Consider the following 18,162-nt stretch of genomic DNA (forward strand, 5'->3'; position numbering starts at 1 on the left):
CTGTAAGCTGCCATGTGGATGCTGGGAATTGAACCTGGGTCCACTGGAAGAGCGGACAATGCTCTTGACCACTGAGCATCTCTCTAGCCCAGATCTCAGGCTCCTAATGAAATCTAACACTGTACTTAAAGGGCTGTTCTCCTCAAATTGTGAAATGTGCACAAATGTTTGCTGGTAATTAAGTTTCTACCTAAATACATTTCATTTATGTTTTCACAAGTGTTTTGTCTTTTTTTTTTTTTTTGGTTTTTCAAGACAGGGCTTCTCTGTGTAGCTTTGCGCCTTTCCTGGAACTCACACTGTAGCCCAGGCTGGCCTGGAACCAAAGATCCATCTGCCTCTGCCTCCCAAGTGCTGGGATTAAAGGCGTGTGCCACCACCACCCAGGTGTTTTGTCTTATTTATGTCTCAGTATCAATTAATTCCAGAATTATACTCCTGAGTTCCCAGGATTTGGACAACTTGACACAACTATCTTAATCCAAAAATCTGCTCCATGAGGTCTGGATCATGGCCAGTCCTGGCTCCTGCATCATATAAAGCATTTTGTGCTAAGCACAGGTCCAGACGCAGACTCCTGACAAATGTTTGCTGAGTATGGAAAATTCCCATTAAAAATCTTGGAGACACCTCTGTGGCTCCTTCCACCCAAAACCTGATATAACCAAGGCCAAGCAGCAGGGGGCGCAGCACTGCTCCAAGGTGGGAGGACGAATTCCAGGTGAGCCTGCCTGCGCCCTCCCAGGCCCGTGGGGATTCTTAAAGTGCTGTGTGGGAACGTGGGCACCAGGCCTGAGATCACTCTGCTCCCCAAAGAGAATGGCGAAGAAAGGCACAAGGCCTCCCCCAGCTGTCAGCCCAAAACGGCCGCTCTCACCTCAGGCCACCTGGGGAAGGGGCTACAAAGCAGACAATCTTTATTCACAATCAGGTGGCAAACCAGGAAGGCCTCCAGCTCAGTCCAGAAGCAAAGCTACTGAGAGGGAAAGTGGTGGCAGGCGGGCGGGCTCAGCACTCGTCCTCGCCCAGCAGAGAATATGGGTTGCGGGCAGCCAGGCAGGACCCAGGACCCGAGGTTGGGGTGTCCTCATCTCCTTCTCCCTCTTCATCTGCATCCCGGTCCTCCTCTCCTTCCTCCTCGCAGGAGCTGCTCAGCTCTTCCTCTTCTTCCTCCTCCTCATCCCCTGCTGGCCCCACCCGGCCCTGCAACACCACCAGCTCTGCAGTCTCTGCATGGGACTCCCAGGTGCCTGAGGAGCACAAACAAGGGTGTAAGAGGTGAAGACAGGCAACTCTCACGTGCTGTGCTGGCGCACCCCTTCACTCCACCACCTCTGTGCAGAGCTGGACAGAAGCTCATGCACGCGCTCAATCCCACCGCCAGGCTGCTGCGGCCAGTCACCCACATTTGCATATCAGTAGCGATCATCAGAGCTGGTCCATTCGGACCTCTGTCGGGGCTCACCTGTCAGTCAGTTGGGACTAGAGAGAACACCTGGGCTCTCACCTCTCTGTTCACTGTAACCAGGAGGGTGGAAACACAGGCTGAGGCGGCCATCCACTGCCAGTCGCAAGAGGCTGTTGGCCGCTCTGTATACATCATTACGAGCCGCCTTGGCTGTTTTATAACCTCGTTTCTCTGCCCAAGCTGAAGGGAGAAAATAATGTCAGTGAGGGATGCCCCCGACTGGTCCTGTCTGCCCCACGCCCACAGCCCAGGCATGAGGTCCTGTGGCAGAGTTAAGACTTCCAGGGTAAGCAGGCAGCCCCTTCCACTGAGGTCAGAATCTGAGTGGAGAGGGCAGGGCAGACAGGAACAAAAGGCAGAGACCATGAAGCCCACCTTCGCAGATGTCCCAGGCGCACCAGGGGTGCTCAGCTGAAGGGTCCTCGGCCTCTGGGTGGCGCAGGTGCAGCAGAGCCTGCACGGGGATGCGGGAGGCCAGGTAGCCCACGGCGGTGTAGGGCTCCTGGGTCTGGGCGATGGGGTGGATCCCAGCCAGAACCTGTGGACACAGCACTCAGCACCTTCCTCGGTCCTCCCTCTCCTCCCTACGCCCCCCCCCCCCCCCCGCCCCTCCACCACGACACACCTGCAGCTGCCTGGGCAGCAGAGAGGGGAAGATAAGGCCTGGACAGTCACAGAGCTTCACGGAGGGGGTGAGGAAGTAAGTCTGGAAGTACCGGGTATGGCCTGGTGTCCTGGAGACACTCACCACCTTCCGCCCCACCAGCCCGTTGATCAGCGAGGACTTCCCCACATTGGGGAAACCTAGGAAGGCAAGGCAAAGGATTGTGGGACAGTCCTTACTCTGGGCCAGAGGAGCTGAGTAGTGGCTGGGGTCGTCAGAACGACAGCTCCAGGGAAGGAAGCACCAGACACCAGGCTCTGGCCTCACAACTCAGTTGTGGACCCAGGCAAATCCCTGGCCTCTTGGGGCCTGTTCCTCATTTTACAGGACAGATGCCTCCCACCCACATCAGTCAGGAGTTAGATACAACTGTACCTGGTAACAGCCATCATGACGTGTCCGAGGAGATGTCTGCATGCTCACACCCCCCTCTCATGGCCATATCACCTTCTTTCTGCCTGAATGCTGGACCTGCACAGTCCTCTTATCCCCCATTCAGGCCTTCGACGCCTGAACCACACTCATATCTCCCTATACAAGCTACCCAAGGCTATGCACACAGCAGACCTGCTACCTCACATTTCCATTCAATTTCAAGCACTCCTCTTGGCCTGACATGCATCCTTCATTCCAGTAACTGCACCCCAGACTCCAGCATGGCAACACTGTAGTGGTCTGAATGAGAATAACCCCCAAAGGCTCACGTTTGAATGCTTGGTCCCTAGATGGTGCAACTGTTTTGGGAAGGACTAGGACAGTGCTGTGATCTTTTAATACAGTTCTTCAGCCAAGCAGTGGTGGCACACATCCTTAATCCCAGCACTTGGGAAGCAGAGGCAGGTAGAGCTCAGTGAGTTCGAGGCCAGCCTGGTCTACAAATTGAGTTCCAGGACAGCCAGGACTGTTATACAGAGAAATCCTGTCTCGAAAAACAAAACAAACTAACAAAAAATGCATCTTCATATTGTGGTGACCCCCAACCATAAAATTATTTCATTGCTACTTCATAACCGATGTTTTGCTACTGTTAAGAACTGTAATGTAAATATCTGATGTGCATGGTATCTGAGCCATTGAACTAGGAGGTGTGGCCCTGTTGTAGGAGGTGTGTTACAGGGGGTGGGCTTTGAGAATTCAAAATCCCACACCAGGTCCAGCCTCTGTCTGTCTGTCCGTCCCTCTGCCGTTCACTATGCCTGCAGCTTGTGGTTCATGTGTTGTGGGCTCTCAGCTGCTGCCCCAGGGCCAGCCCGCTGGCTGCCATGCTCCCGCCATGATGACATGGACTCACCCTCTGAAACTGTAAACCAACTCCCAATTAAATGTCTTCCTTTATAAGTTGCCTTAGTCTGGTGTCTCTTTACAGAAATAGAAAAGTAGCCAGGCGTGGTGGCACACGCCTTTAATCCCAGCACTCGGGAGGCAGAGGCAGGCGGATCTCTGAGTTCGAGGCCAGCCTGGGCTACCAAGTGAGTTCCAGGAAAGGCGCAAAGCTACACAGAGAAACCCTGTCTCGAAAAAAAAAACAAAAAAAAAGTAACCTTGACACTATCCAACGGCCAGCACATCCTACTTCTCCTGCGCTCCACCTCAGGGTCCAGGGTCCTGCTCTCTGGCAAGTCTAGGCACTGACCTTAACTCCTGGTCCTGGCTTTCCTGCATCTCAGTTACCTGACCAAAGCCCAGCCCTGTGGAATGCAGCTGCCCACACAGTCCTGAGGAAAGACGCACAGCCTGGGCCGGCTCCTTCCTTAGGTGGAGAGGCCCAGGGAGCAGCTCTCCTGACAAGCCACGAGCTTACTTCTCGTAGTGTGATGACACATGCTGCAATCCAGCACCCCAAAGCCTGAGGCAGAAGGATTGCTGAGTTTAATTAAGGCCAGTCTAAACTGCACAGTGAAAAACATCAAAACCCCCACGTAAAACAACAACAGAACCACAACGCTACTGCAAAAGGCCCTTAAAGACTCATCTGTTTGTGTCACCATTTGCTAAGGTTACCTGGGACTGCACACTTTTCTGTCTTTCTTTTTTTTTTGGAGACAGGGTTTCTCTGTGCAGCCCTGGCTGTCCTGGAACTCACTCTGTAGGCCAGGCTGGCTTCAAACTCAGAGATCCGCCTGCCTCTGCCTCCTGAGTGTTGGTATTAAAGGCGTGCGCCACCACCTCCCGGCGTGACTGCACACTTTAACAGACAAAAATACACATCAGCCTTGGAGACCCCGGCCCCCTTGGCCAGAGCCTGAGCACTGCGTTCTCCTTGGAGGTGCCTCTGCTCATCTCCCGACACAGAGCCTCGTTCTGGTCTGTGAGCTTTCACTCCTGATCCCTGGTGTCAGGGTCCCAGCATTCAGAACAGGACAGCACCACCCTGCGGCCCACGCCACCCATCTGGGGCTCTGCAGAGGCTGCCGCCGCCGCCGCCGCCTTTGTCCCTGACGTGGCCCTGCCTCCCTCTCTGGCTGCCATCAGCTCCCGTCAGCCCTGCTTCCCAGGCATGGACTTTAAGCGCACTGCGTCCACCGCATTTCCAGACTCCCCGCTTTTCCACTCTCCTCTTCCTTTGCCTGAACACTGCTCTGCCTCGCCTTTCTCCTCACCCACCTTCTCCCATCCCATGGCATTACATCCTCCAAACACTCCTCAGACCTCAAGTTGAAATCTCTCCCACACCCCAGTCTCCAGACCCCTAACTCACAGTCTGCTCCACCCCTCCACTTGAGACAGTCCACGACAACCCTGAGTCTCTTCCCACTCTCCGGCCCCCCAAACCTGCTCCTCTCCCCGTTTCCCCAGCTGCTCAGGCTTTTTTAAACAAACAAGCAAGAGACACCTTCATCCCTGGCTTCCTGTGTGCAAGGGAAGCCGTCGGTACTCTCCTTTCCTCCACCTTCCAACATCATGTCTCCGTCTCACCCCACACACAAACCTCTACCACCTTCCTCTGAGCAGCTCCTTGGGGAGGGTCTTCTTCTTCTTCGAGAGGGTCACAACCTACAGCTCAAGCTGTCCTGGAACTCACCACCCAGTCCAGGCTGACCTCAGACTCCATGACCCTCATGCCTTGGCCTCCCAAACCTGGGACTACAGGTCGAGCACCCACCACACTCGGGCCCTCTCGGCAGTTCTGGGCTGTGCCCCAGGCTTCTCTCCTTCCTTTCCTGTCCACCTCTCACTGTTCACTCCACTGGGCAGAAAGAATAAATTTCTAAATGAAATCAGATCCTGCCAGCCCCCCATTGGCTTCTCATGAAACTAAGATCCAAACTGCCAGAGCTGGAGGGACGTCTCAGGGGTGAGAGAAGTCGATACTCTTGTAGGACCTGGGTTCTGTTCCCAGCAGCCACATAGTGGCTTACAACAGTCCACAACCCCAACACCGGGGGATCCAGTGCCCTCTTCTGGCCTCTGCAGGCACCAGACACACAAGCGTTGCACATAACATGCAGGCAAAACACCAACACACATAAAAAATGAAATAAATCTAAAACAAAACAAAACTCCACAAATATCTAAGATACCAAATTGCCAAGGTCTCTTCTCAGCTCTTGTACGCAAAATGAGAAGGAACCTTACTGAGACCCTCATCACACGTTCCTTCTCCTCTACTGCAGGGGTTCTCAGCCTTCCCAATGTTACGGCCCTTTAGTACAGTTCCTCATGCTGTGGTGACTCCCAACCATAAAGTTATTTTCATTGTTACTTTATGGCTGTAATTTTGCTACTGTTATAAGTCATAATGTGATTTAATATAAATGTAATCTGATAGGCAGGACATGACATTTGACTCCTGTGAAAGGATCGTTCCCTCAAAGGGGTCGAGACCCACAGGCTGAAAACTGCTGCTCTGATGGAGCTGAACCGAGTTCTCTCTCCTTTTTGAGACGGGGTCTCACTGTGCAGTCCTTGCTGCCTGGGACCTCGCTCTGTAGCCCAGGCTGGCCTGGATCTCACTCTGTAGCCCAGGCTGGCCTTGACTGAAGTCACAGAGATCTGCCTGCCTCTGCCTCCACGGGCTAGGATTAAAGGTGATCACTACCAAGCCTGGCTCGTGACACAGTCCTTAACTGGAGGGATACTGTGTGACCACAATGAAAAGGGAACTGGGTCCTGACTGCCCTCCTGCTATGACTTAAGGATCCCTGTCTGAGGAACCAGCATCACAACTGAACCATGACTGTCCACCAGTCACTCAGAACAGCTGTGGGTTCATCAGGCACTGAGCGGCTCAGCACGACACCCGCCACTCCTCACCCCTTCTTTCAGCTACACCCGCCACTCCTCACCCCTTCTCTCACTGTGCATTCGCAACCAAGACTCCGAGGCTTAAGGACTTGAGCAGGCAGAACTTAGCTGGACTGCAGCATGCGCCCTTCAGCTCCCCAGGACCCATGGCAGACTTCGTTCCTTGAAGACCTGCAGCCCACACAGGCCCAGCTCCCTCCTCCACACTGACACAGTGCCTCAGGAGGCCGTGAGGGCGGCCACTGAGTCCTCACCCACACAGGCCCAGCTCCCTCCTCCACACTGACACAGTGCCTCAGGAGGCCGTCAGGGCGGCCACCGAGTCCTCACCCACACAGCCGATGGTCACCACCCCGTCCTTGTAGCGCTCCCTCGAGGGGCCCGTGGGCTCCATCGCCGAGTCCGTCTGCTGCTCCACCAGGACTGCTGGCCCATCTTCCTCTTCTTCTTCCTCCCCAGAGCCGTTGCCCCAGGAAGCCCCGGCCACATCCCTAGCAATCTTCTCACGCCAGCTGCTCAAGTCCACTGCTCAAAGAAAAAGAAGAAAATAAATGGTTCCCCTCACCCCAGGCCTCTATGGACAATGCACAGCTGATGTCACCAGCATTCCTGAAAATCACAGCAAAGCCAGTGCGTCCTGGAAATCCCCAGTCTCCACTGGACCCCACTCTGGAGTTAGACATCTCTTCAAAGCCTCTAAGAAAACTGGGGGGAACTCAAGCCATGGGGGCTCCCGTCCACCTCCTGCTTCTGTCCTGCCCACCATAGAGGCTGCTTCTTATTCCACAACTTTCCTAGACATGTGTAATAGAAGGATATGGAGAAGGGAACCCCGGAGCGGCCCCCAAAGCCTTCCACAGGCCCCTCCCAGGGCTCCATACCTTTCCCCACAGTGATGGCTTCGCAGGCTCTCAGCAGCTGCTCTGGCCCCAGCGCCCGAGTCCATCCTCTCCCCCGCCTTCGGTTCTTCTTCAAGACTGAGATAAAAGGGTGAAGATGCATCGCATCTCTCCTACCACCCTGAAGCCTCAATCAGGGGCCTTTGCCAACAGGCTCCTCTGTCCACCTACCTGCGCCACTCACCCCCTCCCCACAGCCCACTCACCCCTCCCCACAGCCCACTCACCAGGCTCCTGCGGAGTTCTAGTGTCCCGAGGGAAGGAGGTGAACAGGACAATGTGGAGCTGGGGGTAGTGCTGGTGAAAGTAATGCTTCCAGGCAACCACGAGGGACGGTGGGGCCAGATCCACCTTGTTCAAGACCAGGATCAGGGCCAGCCCAAGTTCTCCAGTTACATACTCATAAAGTGCTGGTGGAAAGTTCACAACCTGTGACAGAGTTGGTGAGAAGTGACCCCCGAGTCTGCTGGCTCCAGCTCCCCATCACCCGCACAGCAAAAGACGCAAGGCCCCGGCTCAAGTAGCTACAGTAAGGGCGAAAATATAAACCAGCCACACTGGACAAGAAAGGCAACACAGGTGTGACAGCCCGGGCAAGTCTCAGGGTGCTTCCTGCAGGTCATGATGAGAGAGAGAGAGAGAGAGCGCATGCGATGGCCAGCAGGCTATGCTAAGAGATGAATAAAACACTAAGTTCCTCAGGATGGGGTACAGCTCAATAGTAAAGCTCAGGCCTAGCACATGCCAGGCCCAGGGTTTCACCCTCAGCAAAACAAAATGAAAGGAAAAGAAAAGAAAGTACTTCTGATAGGCCGGGCGGTGGTGGCGCATGCCTTTAATCCCAGCACTCGGGAGGCAGAGGCAGGCGGATCTCTGTGAGTTCGAGGCCAGCCTGGGCTACCAAGTGAGTTCCAGGAAAGGCGCAAAGCTACACAAGAGAAACCCTGTCTCGAAAAACCAAAAAAAAAAAAAAAAAAAAAAAAAAAAAAAGTACTTCTGACTTTTATATCAAGGCATAAAAAGGGAAAAAGAAAGTAAGAAAGCCGCAGTAATCCCAGCGCCTGGAAAGGAGGACAGGAGGATCCCTGGGGCTATTTGGTGAGCCCGAGGCCCGGTAAGAGATCCCACAACACAAGGTGGCATAGCGCCATCTGAGGAAGACAGCCAAGGCTGCCCTCTGGCTTCACGATTCCAAGCACACATCCTAGAAAGGGAATGGCCAGCCCCTGGACACACACTCATCAGAAAACTGAGAAAGACCCTCTATTTTCCCACTCCCGCCTTTGACCACCTCACTAGCGTCTCCCTTACAGACGTTCCAAGCACTCACTGGATGTCGGATGTCAGTGATGAGCAAGACGATGTCAGACATCTCCAACACGCGCCACAGCTGCCTCCACGTCTGAAAAGATCAGAGGGGAATGAATATGGCCCAGGGTCCTTCTCCTGCCAGCACAGAACACTACCTAGGAGCACAGCACGTCAACTCCCGACCCCCCTCCACTGTCACCTCCAGATTGTGCTCAAAGTAGCTGAGCTTCTCCGAGGCATACGCGCCATGTATCTTCCCAAGGTATTCCTGGAAGCTCCGCTCCTCTTGGCTCATTAGCTGTTCCTTGGACATCTCATAGTTCCAAGGAGGACGGCGGGGAAAGTCCAAGACTGCAAAATGAGGAAAAAGTCCGAACAAGCATCAGGACTCTGTTTTCTTTCTTTCTTCTTTGAGACAAGTTTCTCTGTGTAGCTTTGCACCTTTCCTGGAACTCACAGAGATCTGCCTGGCTCTGCTGGGATTAAAGGCGAGCGCCACCACACCCAGCTATTCTTTCTTTCTTCTTATTTTATTTATTTATTTATTTGTTTACTTACTTACTTACTCATTTATTTATGAAACAGGGTTTCTCCTGTGTAACAGCCCTGGCTGTCCTGGAACTCGCTCTGTAGACCAGGCTGGCCTAGAACTCACTGAGATCCTCCTGCCTCCCAGGTGCTGGGATCAAAGACATGTGCCACCACCAGGCGACGTGGTTTGTTTTTTTTTTGTTTTGTTTTTTTTTAATTTTGTTTTTCAAGACAGGGTTTTCCTGTGTATCCCTGGCTGTCCTGGAACTCACTCTGTAGTCCAGACTGTCCGTGAACTCAGAGATCCGCCTCTGCTGGGATTGAAGGCGTGTGCCACCACCACCCGGCTAGGACTTTTTTCAAACTCCAACATGCATCTCGAGCCCTCCTTTCCTCGCAGCCGGCTGGTTCCCCAAGCTGACAGCAAACCCCAAGTAACCCTCACTCACCTGAGCCAGGCTGATAGACTTCCCGGATATCCAGCTCGAGCATTTCAGCACTGACAGGCTGCAACACTTGCTCTCTGGCTGCTCTCTTCCTCCTCTCCACCTCCTCCCGGCTGTCCCGTTCAAAATGCAGCCGGTATCTAAGGGAAGAGGGACCACACATCTCATCGTCTCCTCTCCAAAGCAGGCAACTTTGCAAAGCCTCCTCCCCTGGCTGTTCAGGTCTCTCCTCTCGGTTGGCTCTTCCCCGACCCCCCCAATTCCCCCGAAAACAAACTCTTGACAGCCCCCAGGAGAGCAAGATTGTGGCCCATCCCTGAGAGAACCACCGTGGCTTCCGGCCTCACTAGCTCCACTTCCAAGCCTTCCCCGGGAGCTCTTCCAGGGCAGGGAAGCGGGGGCCAGCGCCCTTCTCCTCCGCTCACCGGTTGGGATCGTAACCTCTGGGCCCCAGCCCCTGGGATGGTTGCTGGTTGAGCCTGCGGATGTGATGGGTCACGGATTCCCCATCCGAGGTGTCGGTCTGCTCCTCCCGCCGCTCCCGGCTCCCGCTGCGGCTGTTGGAACTGGAGCGAAGCCCATCTTGGAGCCCTGAGGGGAGGGACCGGTGACGCCGGTGCAGACCGGTTCTCGGGACACCCAAAGCCCCCCGAGCCGGTAGGACAAGCTCTTCTTCAGCCGCCCCAACTTCTCCGGAGGCTCCATCCTCCCAACTGCGCGCCCCAGGTCCCTCCCGGGTGGGCCCGCAGGGTCGTCACAGAGTCCCGGGGGCACCGGCGGGGCCTCCCCTCCCCCAGCCCCCCGCACACCCCCGCGCCGCTGCGGGGAGCCCCCACCGCGGCAGCCCACGCGGGGCCGCGAGAGCCCGCTCCCCCGCCCGCCCGCGGTGCGGCGGCACACCCCTCCTCCCGAGCTGCGCAGCGGCCCCGCCCCCTCCCTGACCTCGCTTCCGCTCCCGCTTGTCCTGCAGCTGCTTCTTCTTCTGCTTCACGCTGAAGGGCTTCTTCCTCGGCATGGCCCCGGCGCCCCGGACCGCCCGCCGCCGAGCTCCCCGCCGCCGCAACTGACTCCCCGGGCAGCCCCCGCCGGCGGCCCGGGGCCCTGGGGAGGCGGGGCCGCGGTGACGTCAGGGGCGGGGCGGCGGGGAGCGGGGCGGCCGGGATGCCGGCGGCACGTGAGAGCCCGCGGCCCCGGGATGCGCGGCGCGGCGCGGCGCGGCGCGGCGAGCGGCAGGCGAGCGTGGGAGGCCCCGGGCCGACTCCGTCACGGGCGCTACCAAGTGGCCGTCGCGGGAGGGGGGACGGGTGTCATCAGCGCCCGGGGCTCCCGGGAGCTGCCACTCACCTGGCGGGGGGCGGGCGAGGGGGCGAGCACGCCTCGCTGCGCGGCGGCGGCCGCCGGGGGCGGCCCCTAGCCGGGCAGCCGGAGCGGTGCGGCCGCGCGGGCCGCCGCCCGTGCCGGGCCGCGGCTCATGGACTCGGGGAGGATGCTGCCGGGCGGCGGGCTCACAGCCCACACGTGCAAGCGCGGGCGAGAAGGAAACGCCCGCGGGACGAGGACTTTTGGAGAGAGGTCAGAGAGCAGCACCGAGTTGTGACTGCGGGCGTTGCCATGGCAACTGGGGGACCGGATGTGGCGACCTTAGGGTGCGACGGGGTGCCCGCTGGCCGCCCGAAGTCCGTCGAGTGTCTGGCCGTAACGCGGCGGAGGTGCTTTTCCACGTGGGGAGAAGACTTGGGCAAGCGAGTAGGAACTCCACGGGGGGAGCAAAGCCTCCGCGTGGGCCGCACCGCGAGCCAGACCCTCCGTGGGAGAGGACGGCCGCGGAGCCACCACCTGCCGGAAGTGGCATGGAGAAAGCCTCGGGCTCCCGGCCCACCGCCCACCCGGAAGCGGAAACAAACCCAGTGTGCCCCTTCCTCACTGCCCTCCAGATCCTGCTGCAGCCATTGCCGCCGCAGCCACGATGCCCAAACGCAAGAAGCAGAATCAGCAGCAGCAGCAGCAGCCGCCACAACACCCTGCACTGTCCGACCGGGACGAGCCTGGAGACGAGGAGGACGAGAGTCCCATTGGTGAGGGGGAGGGCGTGCACATGCCTGTCAGCCGGCCCGGGGCTAGGCGCGGAGAGAGGTGCGGGGGAGGGGGCTCCAGCGGAAGGAGGAAGGGCGCACGCGTGGAGGGGGGCGGCGTGGGGAGGGGTGGGCTGCTGGTGGAACCTTGGACGAGGAGTTCGTGTGCGTGAACCCTCGGTCTCAGTCTGGCTCCGAACCCTTTCTGGAGAAGGCAGGGGAGGTGGCGGCTGACGATCTGGCTTGCGCAGCCGCAGAATGGCGGGGGAGAGGGGTGGCGGCGATATTACAGATTGTGATGACCGGGAAGACAATTTGTGACCACACTTCCACTGGTTAGGTGAAAGTGCAGCCTTCTGTGAACTACTCCCCCGAGGGAAGGAGAGGAGAAAAAAACTAAGATGGGCCAACAGTTAAGGTGAGGGATTGGGGTCTGTGGGATCACTGGGCATGTTGTGGATGCAGCACTGTGAGGAAAGAGCTGTTGGAGACCTCTGTTACTCTCTGATGGAATCTCCACTGTTTTGCTCAGTCTCGAACAACTAACTCTGCAAGAGGGTCGGGCAGATGGACGGGGTGAGAGATTGCGGCACTGCTGAGTGGATATAGCTACCTTTACTGGTTAAAAAAATGAGTGTTAAAGACCACACAGTGAACGAGATGACTAGTCCTTTGCACCGTTCTGATGACCGTGTTTTCACGTCTGCTCTTAGGACCACCCAGCCTTCTGGGCCCTCCTCCCATGGCTAATGGAAAGCCTGGTGATCCCAAGTCAGGTGAGGAGAAACGGGCCCTGGTGTGTGTGTGTGTTTTAAGTCCCGGAGAATGGATGGAGAAGAAAAAAAAAAAAATCAAAGACTTTAAAAACAAAAATCCAGGGATTGTGTACCTAAATGAGTGATCGTGTATTAACCATTTGGAAACATGGGGTTGTCAAATTCGTTTTCAAATTAACTCCTGGGTCTGAGGCTTTCATGGTCTATCTCTATTCCGTTTGTGTAGAAATAAACATTTTCTGTTACAGAGAAATATAGAGGCTCTAAATGGGACACTACCAAGATGGTCCAAAGTGGGAGGACACATAAAGATTCGGTATAAAGCTATGGTAGCTATGGCATTGTGGTTTCCACAGAATAACCTACATAAGTTTGTAATACTTGAGAGACTGAGGCAGGAGGGCCAGGAGCTCCTGGCCAGCCTCTTCTACATAGCAAATTAAGACCAGCTAGCTTGGGCTACATGAGACCCTGTCTGAATGGAATTGGGCCTGCAAATATACGAACACTTATGTCTGAAGATGAAATCAAGGAAATGGTCCTGTCAGTAATAATGTCTCCACTGGACATTTGTGTAAAAGTATGAACCAAATAAAGACATCGTCTAAGTAAACTGTAAAACAGGAATAAAATAAAAGGAAGGGAATGTTTCATGGCCTTAGAGTAGCTAAGAGTTTGTAAACAACACACTGACCCGGCAGAGGGGCTGGGAGTTCAGGGTCAGCTTGGCCCAACAGGAGACAGACTGGGGAGGTGGTCCAGTTGATAAAGTGTAAGCATGAGGACCTGATTTCACACCTCAGCAGCCATCTCGAAAGCTGGGTGATGAGGAGGCAGAGGTAGGAGGATTCTAGGGCTTGCTGGCCAGTGAGTGTGGCTGAATCAGTGAGACCTGTCAATCTCTGGCCCCTATGCATACACACACTTGTGCCAATCATAAAGATTTGGAAATACATCAAACAATACAAATTTCCATTAATCAAATAACACTGTTAGCTAGCCATGAGACCACATAACTGTCATAGTAAGCGGTATAGAGATTTGTTGGGAAACTAAAAGTAAGCTGCCTACAGGAGCATATGTCTGCAGTTTGGAGGATGAATCAGAAGTGTAGCAGTTATGGGGCTAGCCTGGGCTAAAGAGAGACCCTGTTTAGGAAAGTAAAAGTGCAGAACTACCATACAAACCAGCAGTCCCACTCAGGATGTACATGTACAAGAATTGAAAGCATGGTCTTTTTGAGACAGATGCTATGTAGCCCAGACTGCCATCAAGCTAACAAAATGTATGCATTTGATGCAATATTGCTTCATCTTACAAAGGAAGAAAATGTTAGTGTTGCAGCATGGGTAAATCTTGAGAACACTATACTAAGAAAGTAGGCACATGGAAATAAATACATGAGTTGTACAAAATCAGATGCATAGAAACAACAGAATATGGGCTCCTGGGGCTGTTGGAAATATAAGGGCTTGTTCAGAGGATTCTGTTTTGGTCCTGGGATTCTGTTTCACAGCACATGAACTTATAGTATTGAACCATATACTTAAAAATAGCTGACCTAGCCGGTCGGTGGTGGCGCACACCTTTAATCCCAGCACTGGGGAGGCAGAGGCAGGCGGATCTCTGTGAGTTTGAGGCCAGCCTGGTCTACAAAGTGAGTTCCAGGAAAAGGCACAAAGCTACACTCAGAAACCCTGTCTCGAAAAACCAAAAAAAAAAAAAAAAATAGCTGATCTAATCCAGGTGTGATGGTACGAGCCTTTAATCTCAACAGTCGGGAGGTAGAGATAGGAGGATCTCTGAGGCAGGAGGTAGAACAGGCCGGCCTGTTCTATAGAGAGTTCCAGGACTACACAGGAAAGCCCTGTCTTGAAAAACATAGTTGAGGTGAGTCAGGCTGATAAGACGGCTCTGTAGGAAAAGTACTTGCCACCAAGCCTGACTTGAATCCTCAGCCCCAAGTAGTACAAGAACTGAATTTCACAAGTTGTCCTCTGTCACACATGCACCTTGGTATCTGTGTACACACAGTCCACGCACACATAAATAAGATAGAATCATTTTAAAAATCTTTCTTGGGGCTAGAGAGGGTTTGCTAAGTGGTTAAGAGTACTGTGGCTGCTATTGCAGAGGACCTGAGTTCCATTCTTAACACCCACGTGGCAGCTCACTACTCTCATTCCAGTCCCCTTTTTTTGCCTGCAAAGGCACCAGACATGAATGTGGTACACTAGCATAAGCTCAGACTTGAACACACTATACTTACTGAGCAATATCTGTGCCTCGTGTGGTCTGAACAGAAATTTGTAGTACATGTAAATGTTCATAGCGTTTTCATTACAGCCGCACAGTGGACACGCACATGTCCGCCATCAGTAGAGTGAACAGGTTAGCTGTGATGCATGGGATAGGATACTACGCTGCAAAGAAAATTAACCAGCTCCACTCCAGACAACTTGAATGAATCTCATGGTTAATGAGAGAAGCCAGAGTTAAAAGCCAAGCAAAGATTCACAACCTATCACGTTAGAAGTCAGGATAGTGGCTACCTTCTGTGAGAGGAAAGGGCATGTGGATGGCTCTTTTGAAGCTGACATTAGCTCAGTAGTAGAGTAGTTGCCTAGTGTACACACGGTTCTGGATTCAATTCCTGGCACAGGGGGTTAAAAAGGCTAAGAAAACTCGTCTCTTTGCCTGTGTGATGGAAGCCCAGATAAAGGTGTGGTAGTTGGCTTGTGTTCTTAAGTGGGGTGTCAGAATGCTTTAATATGACCAGTAGGGGAGGGGCTTTTGTCTGGAGTTAGCTGCCCAGCAATCACCCTCCCTGTCTTTCTCTCTGTAGCTCTTCACAGAGGTCCTCCAGGATCAAGGGGACCGATGATTCCGCCACTGCTGAGTCTCCCACCTCCTCCCCGGGGTAGAGGCCCTATTCGAGGAGGCCTTGGTCCTAGATCTAGCCCATATGGTCGTGGTTGGTGGGTTGTCAATACTGAACCTCCGTTTCCTGGGCCTGGCCATGGGGGTCCCTCTAGGGAAAGCTTTTACAGAGAGCCAAGACATCCACGAAGGCTCAAAAGCTGGTCTCTTGTCAAGAACACCTACCCACCTAAGAACAGCCCCCCAGTGATAGAAGGTAAGGCCCACTTTGCTCTGCCTGTGCCTGCCCTGCATGCCTCTGGTCTCTTCTCCTTTGGGCTGTCTCTGGACAGCATTGAGAATTAATGCATGGCCTTTCCTGGATTAAGGATTCCTCTACCACTGAGCTGCCAGCCTTGTATCTGACAGATACAAGTAGGAGATACAAGTAACCCTGAACATTTTTCTTCCCTCAGAAAGAATGCCTTTCCAAAATGTTTGGTGGTCTGGGAGTCTTACTCAGTGGTTGAGCAAGTTGGGTAGCATGCTTGAGGCTCTGCGTTCTGTCCCCAGCCCCCAGAATAGGAAAGGCCAAAATGCTTGTAAACTGTGTGTGGTAGGAACCTCGGCTTCCTCTCTGTGTTCTATCTCAGTTCTTTCTTAGGGTTTCTGGGGGGTAGGAAAGGAATTTTTATTTATTTATTTATTTATTTATTTATTGGCGGGGGGATGGACAGGTTGACTTCAAACTCGTGACAGTCTTCTGTCTCAGCCTCCTGAATGTCCTGAATGCTGGGGTCACAGGTGTGAGCCACCTCGTCCAGTTGTTGAACCATTGTTTTCATTGTCCACAGACAAGTCTGACCGCCCCGTCTGCCGACACTTTTCCAAGAAGGGCCACTGTCGATATGAAGACCACTGTGCCTTCTACCACCCGGGCGTCAACGGGCCGCCTCTGTGAGACTGTGCCTTCCACCCGCGCTGGAAGGAGCCCTGACAGTGGCCCCCTCGCAGCTACTTGAAGGCCCTGCGTTCACCTTCAGTCAGTGACATGTCCGCCCCGTTCATCGTCTCCCCCATGGGGTCCAGAGTTGTGATTGTCACTGGTGTGCGGTGCGCATTGTCTTGTGATCCAGGCTTCAGAGACTTTTGGGACCCCATCTTGCTCCCTCCCACTGCCTCCTGGATCCTCCCCTCTGCCCAGTGACTGCTGAACAGGAAACCATTGGTGCTGTGTCTTGTGCATCGCCCACCTGTCTCCCAGTATTGCCCTCGGTTCCCACGAGCCCTGGCGCAGCCTTCTGTCCTCCAGCTGCTGTTTCGAGTCCTTTGCCGTGAGGCCCCAGTGTTTGCAGCTGCCCGGACACGCACCAGGTTGTCTGTCCTTGGGGTCAGGTTTGAGTGACTGGTACAGACTTGCTTCCTGAACAGCCTCCCCCTGCTTCTGGATGTCCTAGTTTCTTGTCATTAGCATGAGCCCCGCCGCTAAGGCCTGTGGTCACTGTGCTTTGTGGAACTGTGCATCCCCTCGTAGCCTTCCTGAGTGTCCGTGGCATTTTTGTGGCTTCCCAACACTAGATAAGTCTTTCTGCCAAATGGAGCAAGGCTCTCGGTGCCCTCTAGACCTCACCTACCTCCCAACACGGGAGAATGTGAGACTTCCTCAGACTGCCTTCCTGTCGTGCCCCCTCTTCTGGTGTCTGGCACAGGCCAGTGATGTCTTGTAAAGCCTGGGGCGGGCCTCCCCACGCAGCCTCTGCCCGGCTCATTTTAGTTAGGCCCTATCATTGTGAGGCCACCAGCCCTTCCATTTGAATTCTGTGAATCTCCACCTGGCCTTGGCTTGTCTTTGGGTGGAACCTGGACAGTACTGTCACCTCTGACCCTCACATCCTGGCACTGGTTGTTTTCTGTGAAAACAGCAGTGAACTTGGGTTTTGAGCTGGCCCTAAGGAAGTGGGTCAGGAGGTGTATGGACAAGAGGAGTGAGGAGTTGGAGAACTAAGGATGATTTTTTTTTTAATTTTTTTTTTATATTAGTAATAAACACAGTGGAAACCGGCATTTCCCTTGTTTCTGTGTCTCAGCCGTCTCTGAAGTACAGGGAGGCTGGTAGGGAGTCCCATCGCCTCTGTAAAGGGGGAGCCGATGAGGGAGTGGCAAGGAGTCGTCTCTGCAATGGCTGAGGAGAGTGTGGGAGACCGTAGACACGAGTCTTAGGATTTAGGTCTAAAAGCTAAAGCCGAAGAGTTGCTCACGATTCATTTTGTGTTTTTTCCCTTGTAAATCAAATTGAGTAGTTCTCCATATGGACTCTGTAGTGATGGCGCCAAGCTTTGTGATGATTCCTTGTTCCACTGTTAAAAGCTTAGACCTGCAGGGCAGTGGTGGCGCACGCCTTTAATCCCAGCACTCGGGAGGCAGAGCCAGGCTGATCTCTGAGTTCCAGGACAGGCACCAAAGCTACACAGAGAAACCCTGTCTCCAAAAAAAAAAGCTTAGACATGCCTGTCCACTTAGGTTGGGGAACAGACTTTAAAATGGAGATTTTTAAAATATTTTTAAATTCATTTATTTTATTTTATGTGTATAAATATCTTGCCTGCATGTATGTATGTGCCTGGTGCCCGTGGAGATCAGAAGAATGCATCAGATCCCCTGGGACTAGGTTACAGATAGTTGTGAACCATCATGTGGGTACTGGGAATCAAACCAGGGTCCTCTACAAGAGCAACAAGTGCTCTTAAACACTGAGCCACGTCTCCAGCCCCAGAAATGAATATTTAAGATACTAAAACGACACAGGTAAGCTGGGATGGTGGCATAGGCTTGAATAATGGAGTTGGAGAAAAGTCAGTGTTTGGATCAATCAAAATGAAAGCATTTGTGGC

At 53.9% G+C, this 18,162-nt stretch overlaps 2 protein-coding genes across 4 annotated transcripts; one reads left to right on the plus strand and one right to left on the minus strand.

The window, feature by feature from the left end:
• Positions 1-892: 892 nt before the first annotated feature.
• Positions 893-10,668, minus strand: Gnl1 (G protein nucleolar 1 (putative)). Its single transcript, XM_028861708.2, has 12 exons — positions 10,507-10,668; positions 9,990-10,155; positions 9,568-9,704; positions 8,787-8,938; positions 8,607-8,678; positions 7,504-7,705; positions 7,259-7,354; positions 6,708-6,902; positions 2,094-2,272; positions 1,844-2,006; positions 1,508-1,648; positions 893-1,250 (listed from the first exon to the last, which is right to left on the minus strand). Exons 1-12 carry the CDS (start codon positions 10,577-10,579, stop codon positions 1,009-1,011), a joined length of 1,818 nt encoding a protein of 605 aa, XP_028717541.1. The 5' UTR covers positions 10,580-10,668; the 3' UTR covers positions 893-1,008.
• A 42-nt stretch (positions 10,669-10,710) lies between these two features.
• Prr3 (proline rich 3) lies at positions 10,711-17,335 on the plus strand. Of its 3 annotated transcripts, none has more exons than XM_028861710.2 (4): positions 11,437-11,639; positions 12,350-12,412; positions 15,258-15,548; positions 16,126-17,335. In XM_028861710.2, the coding sequence occupies exons 1-4, from the start codon at positions 11,531-11,533 to the stop codon at positions 16,230-16,232; spliced, it is 570 nt and encodes a 189-aa protein (XP_028717543.1). In that variant the 5' UTR covers positions 11,437-11,530; the 3' UTR covers positions 16,233-17,335. The 3 variants fall into 3 exon arrangements, 2 of the variants coding, with proteins under 2 accessions (XP_028717543.1, XP_037055383.1); XM_037199488.1 differs by lacking the exon at positions 11,437-11,639 and adding an exon at positions 11,762-12,054; XR_005090068.1 differs by lacking the exons at positions 15,258-15,548; positions 16,126-17,335 and adding an exon at positions 11,977-12,054 and having other exon boundaries at positions 10,711-11,639; positions 12,350-12,364.
• The last annotated feature ends 827 nt before the right edge of the window (positions 17,336-18,162 follow it).

Source organism: Peromyscus leucopus, chromosome 16_21 (assembly GCF_004664715.2).
Source record: "Peromyscus leucopus breed LL Stock chromosome 16_21, UCI_PerLeu_2.1, whole genome shotgun sequence".
Taxonomy (NCBI): Eukaryota; Metazoa; Chordata; class Mammalia; order Rodentia; family Cricetidae; genus Peromyscus; species Peromyscus leucopus.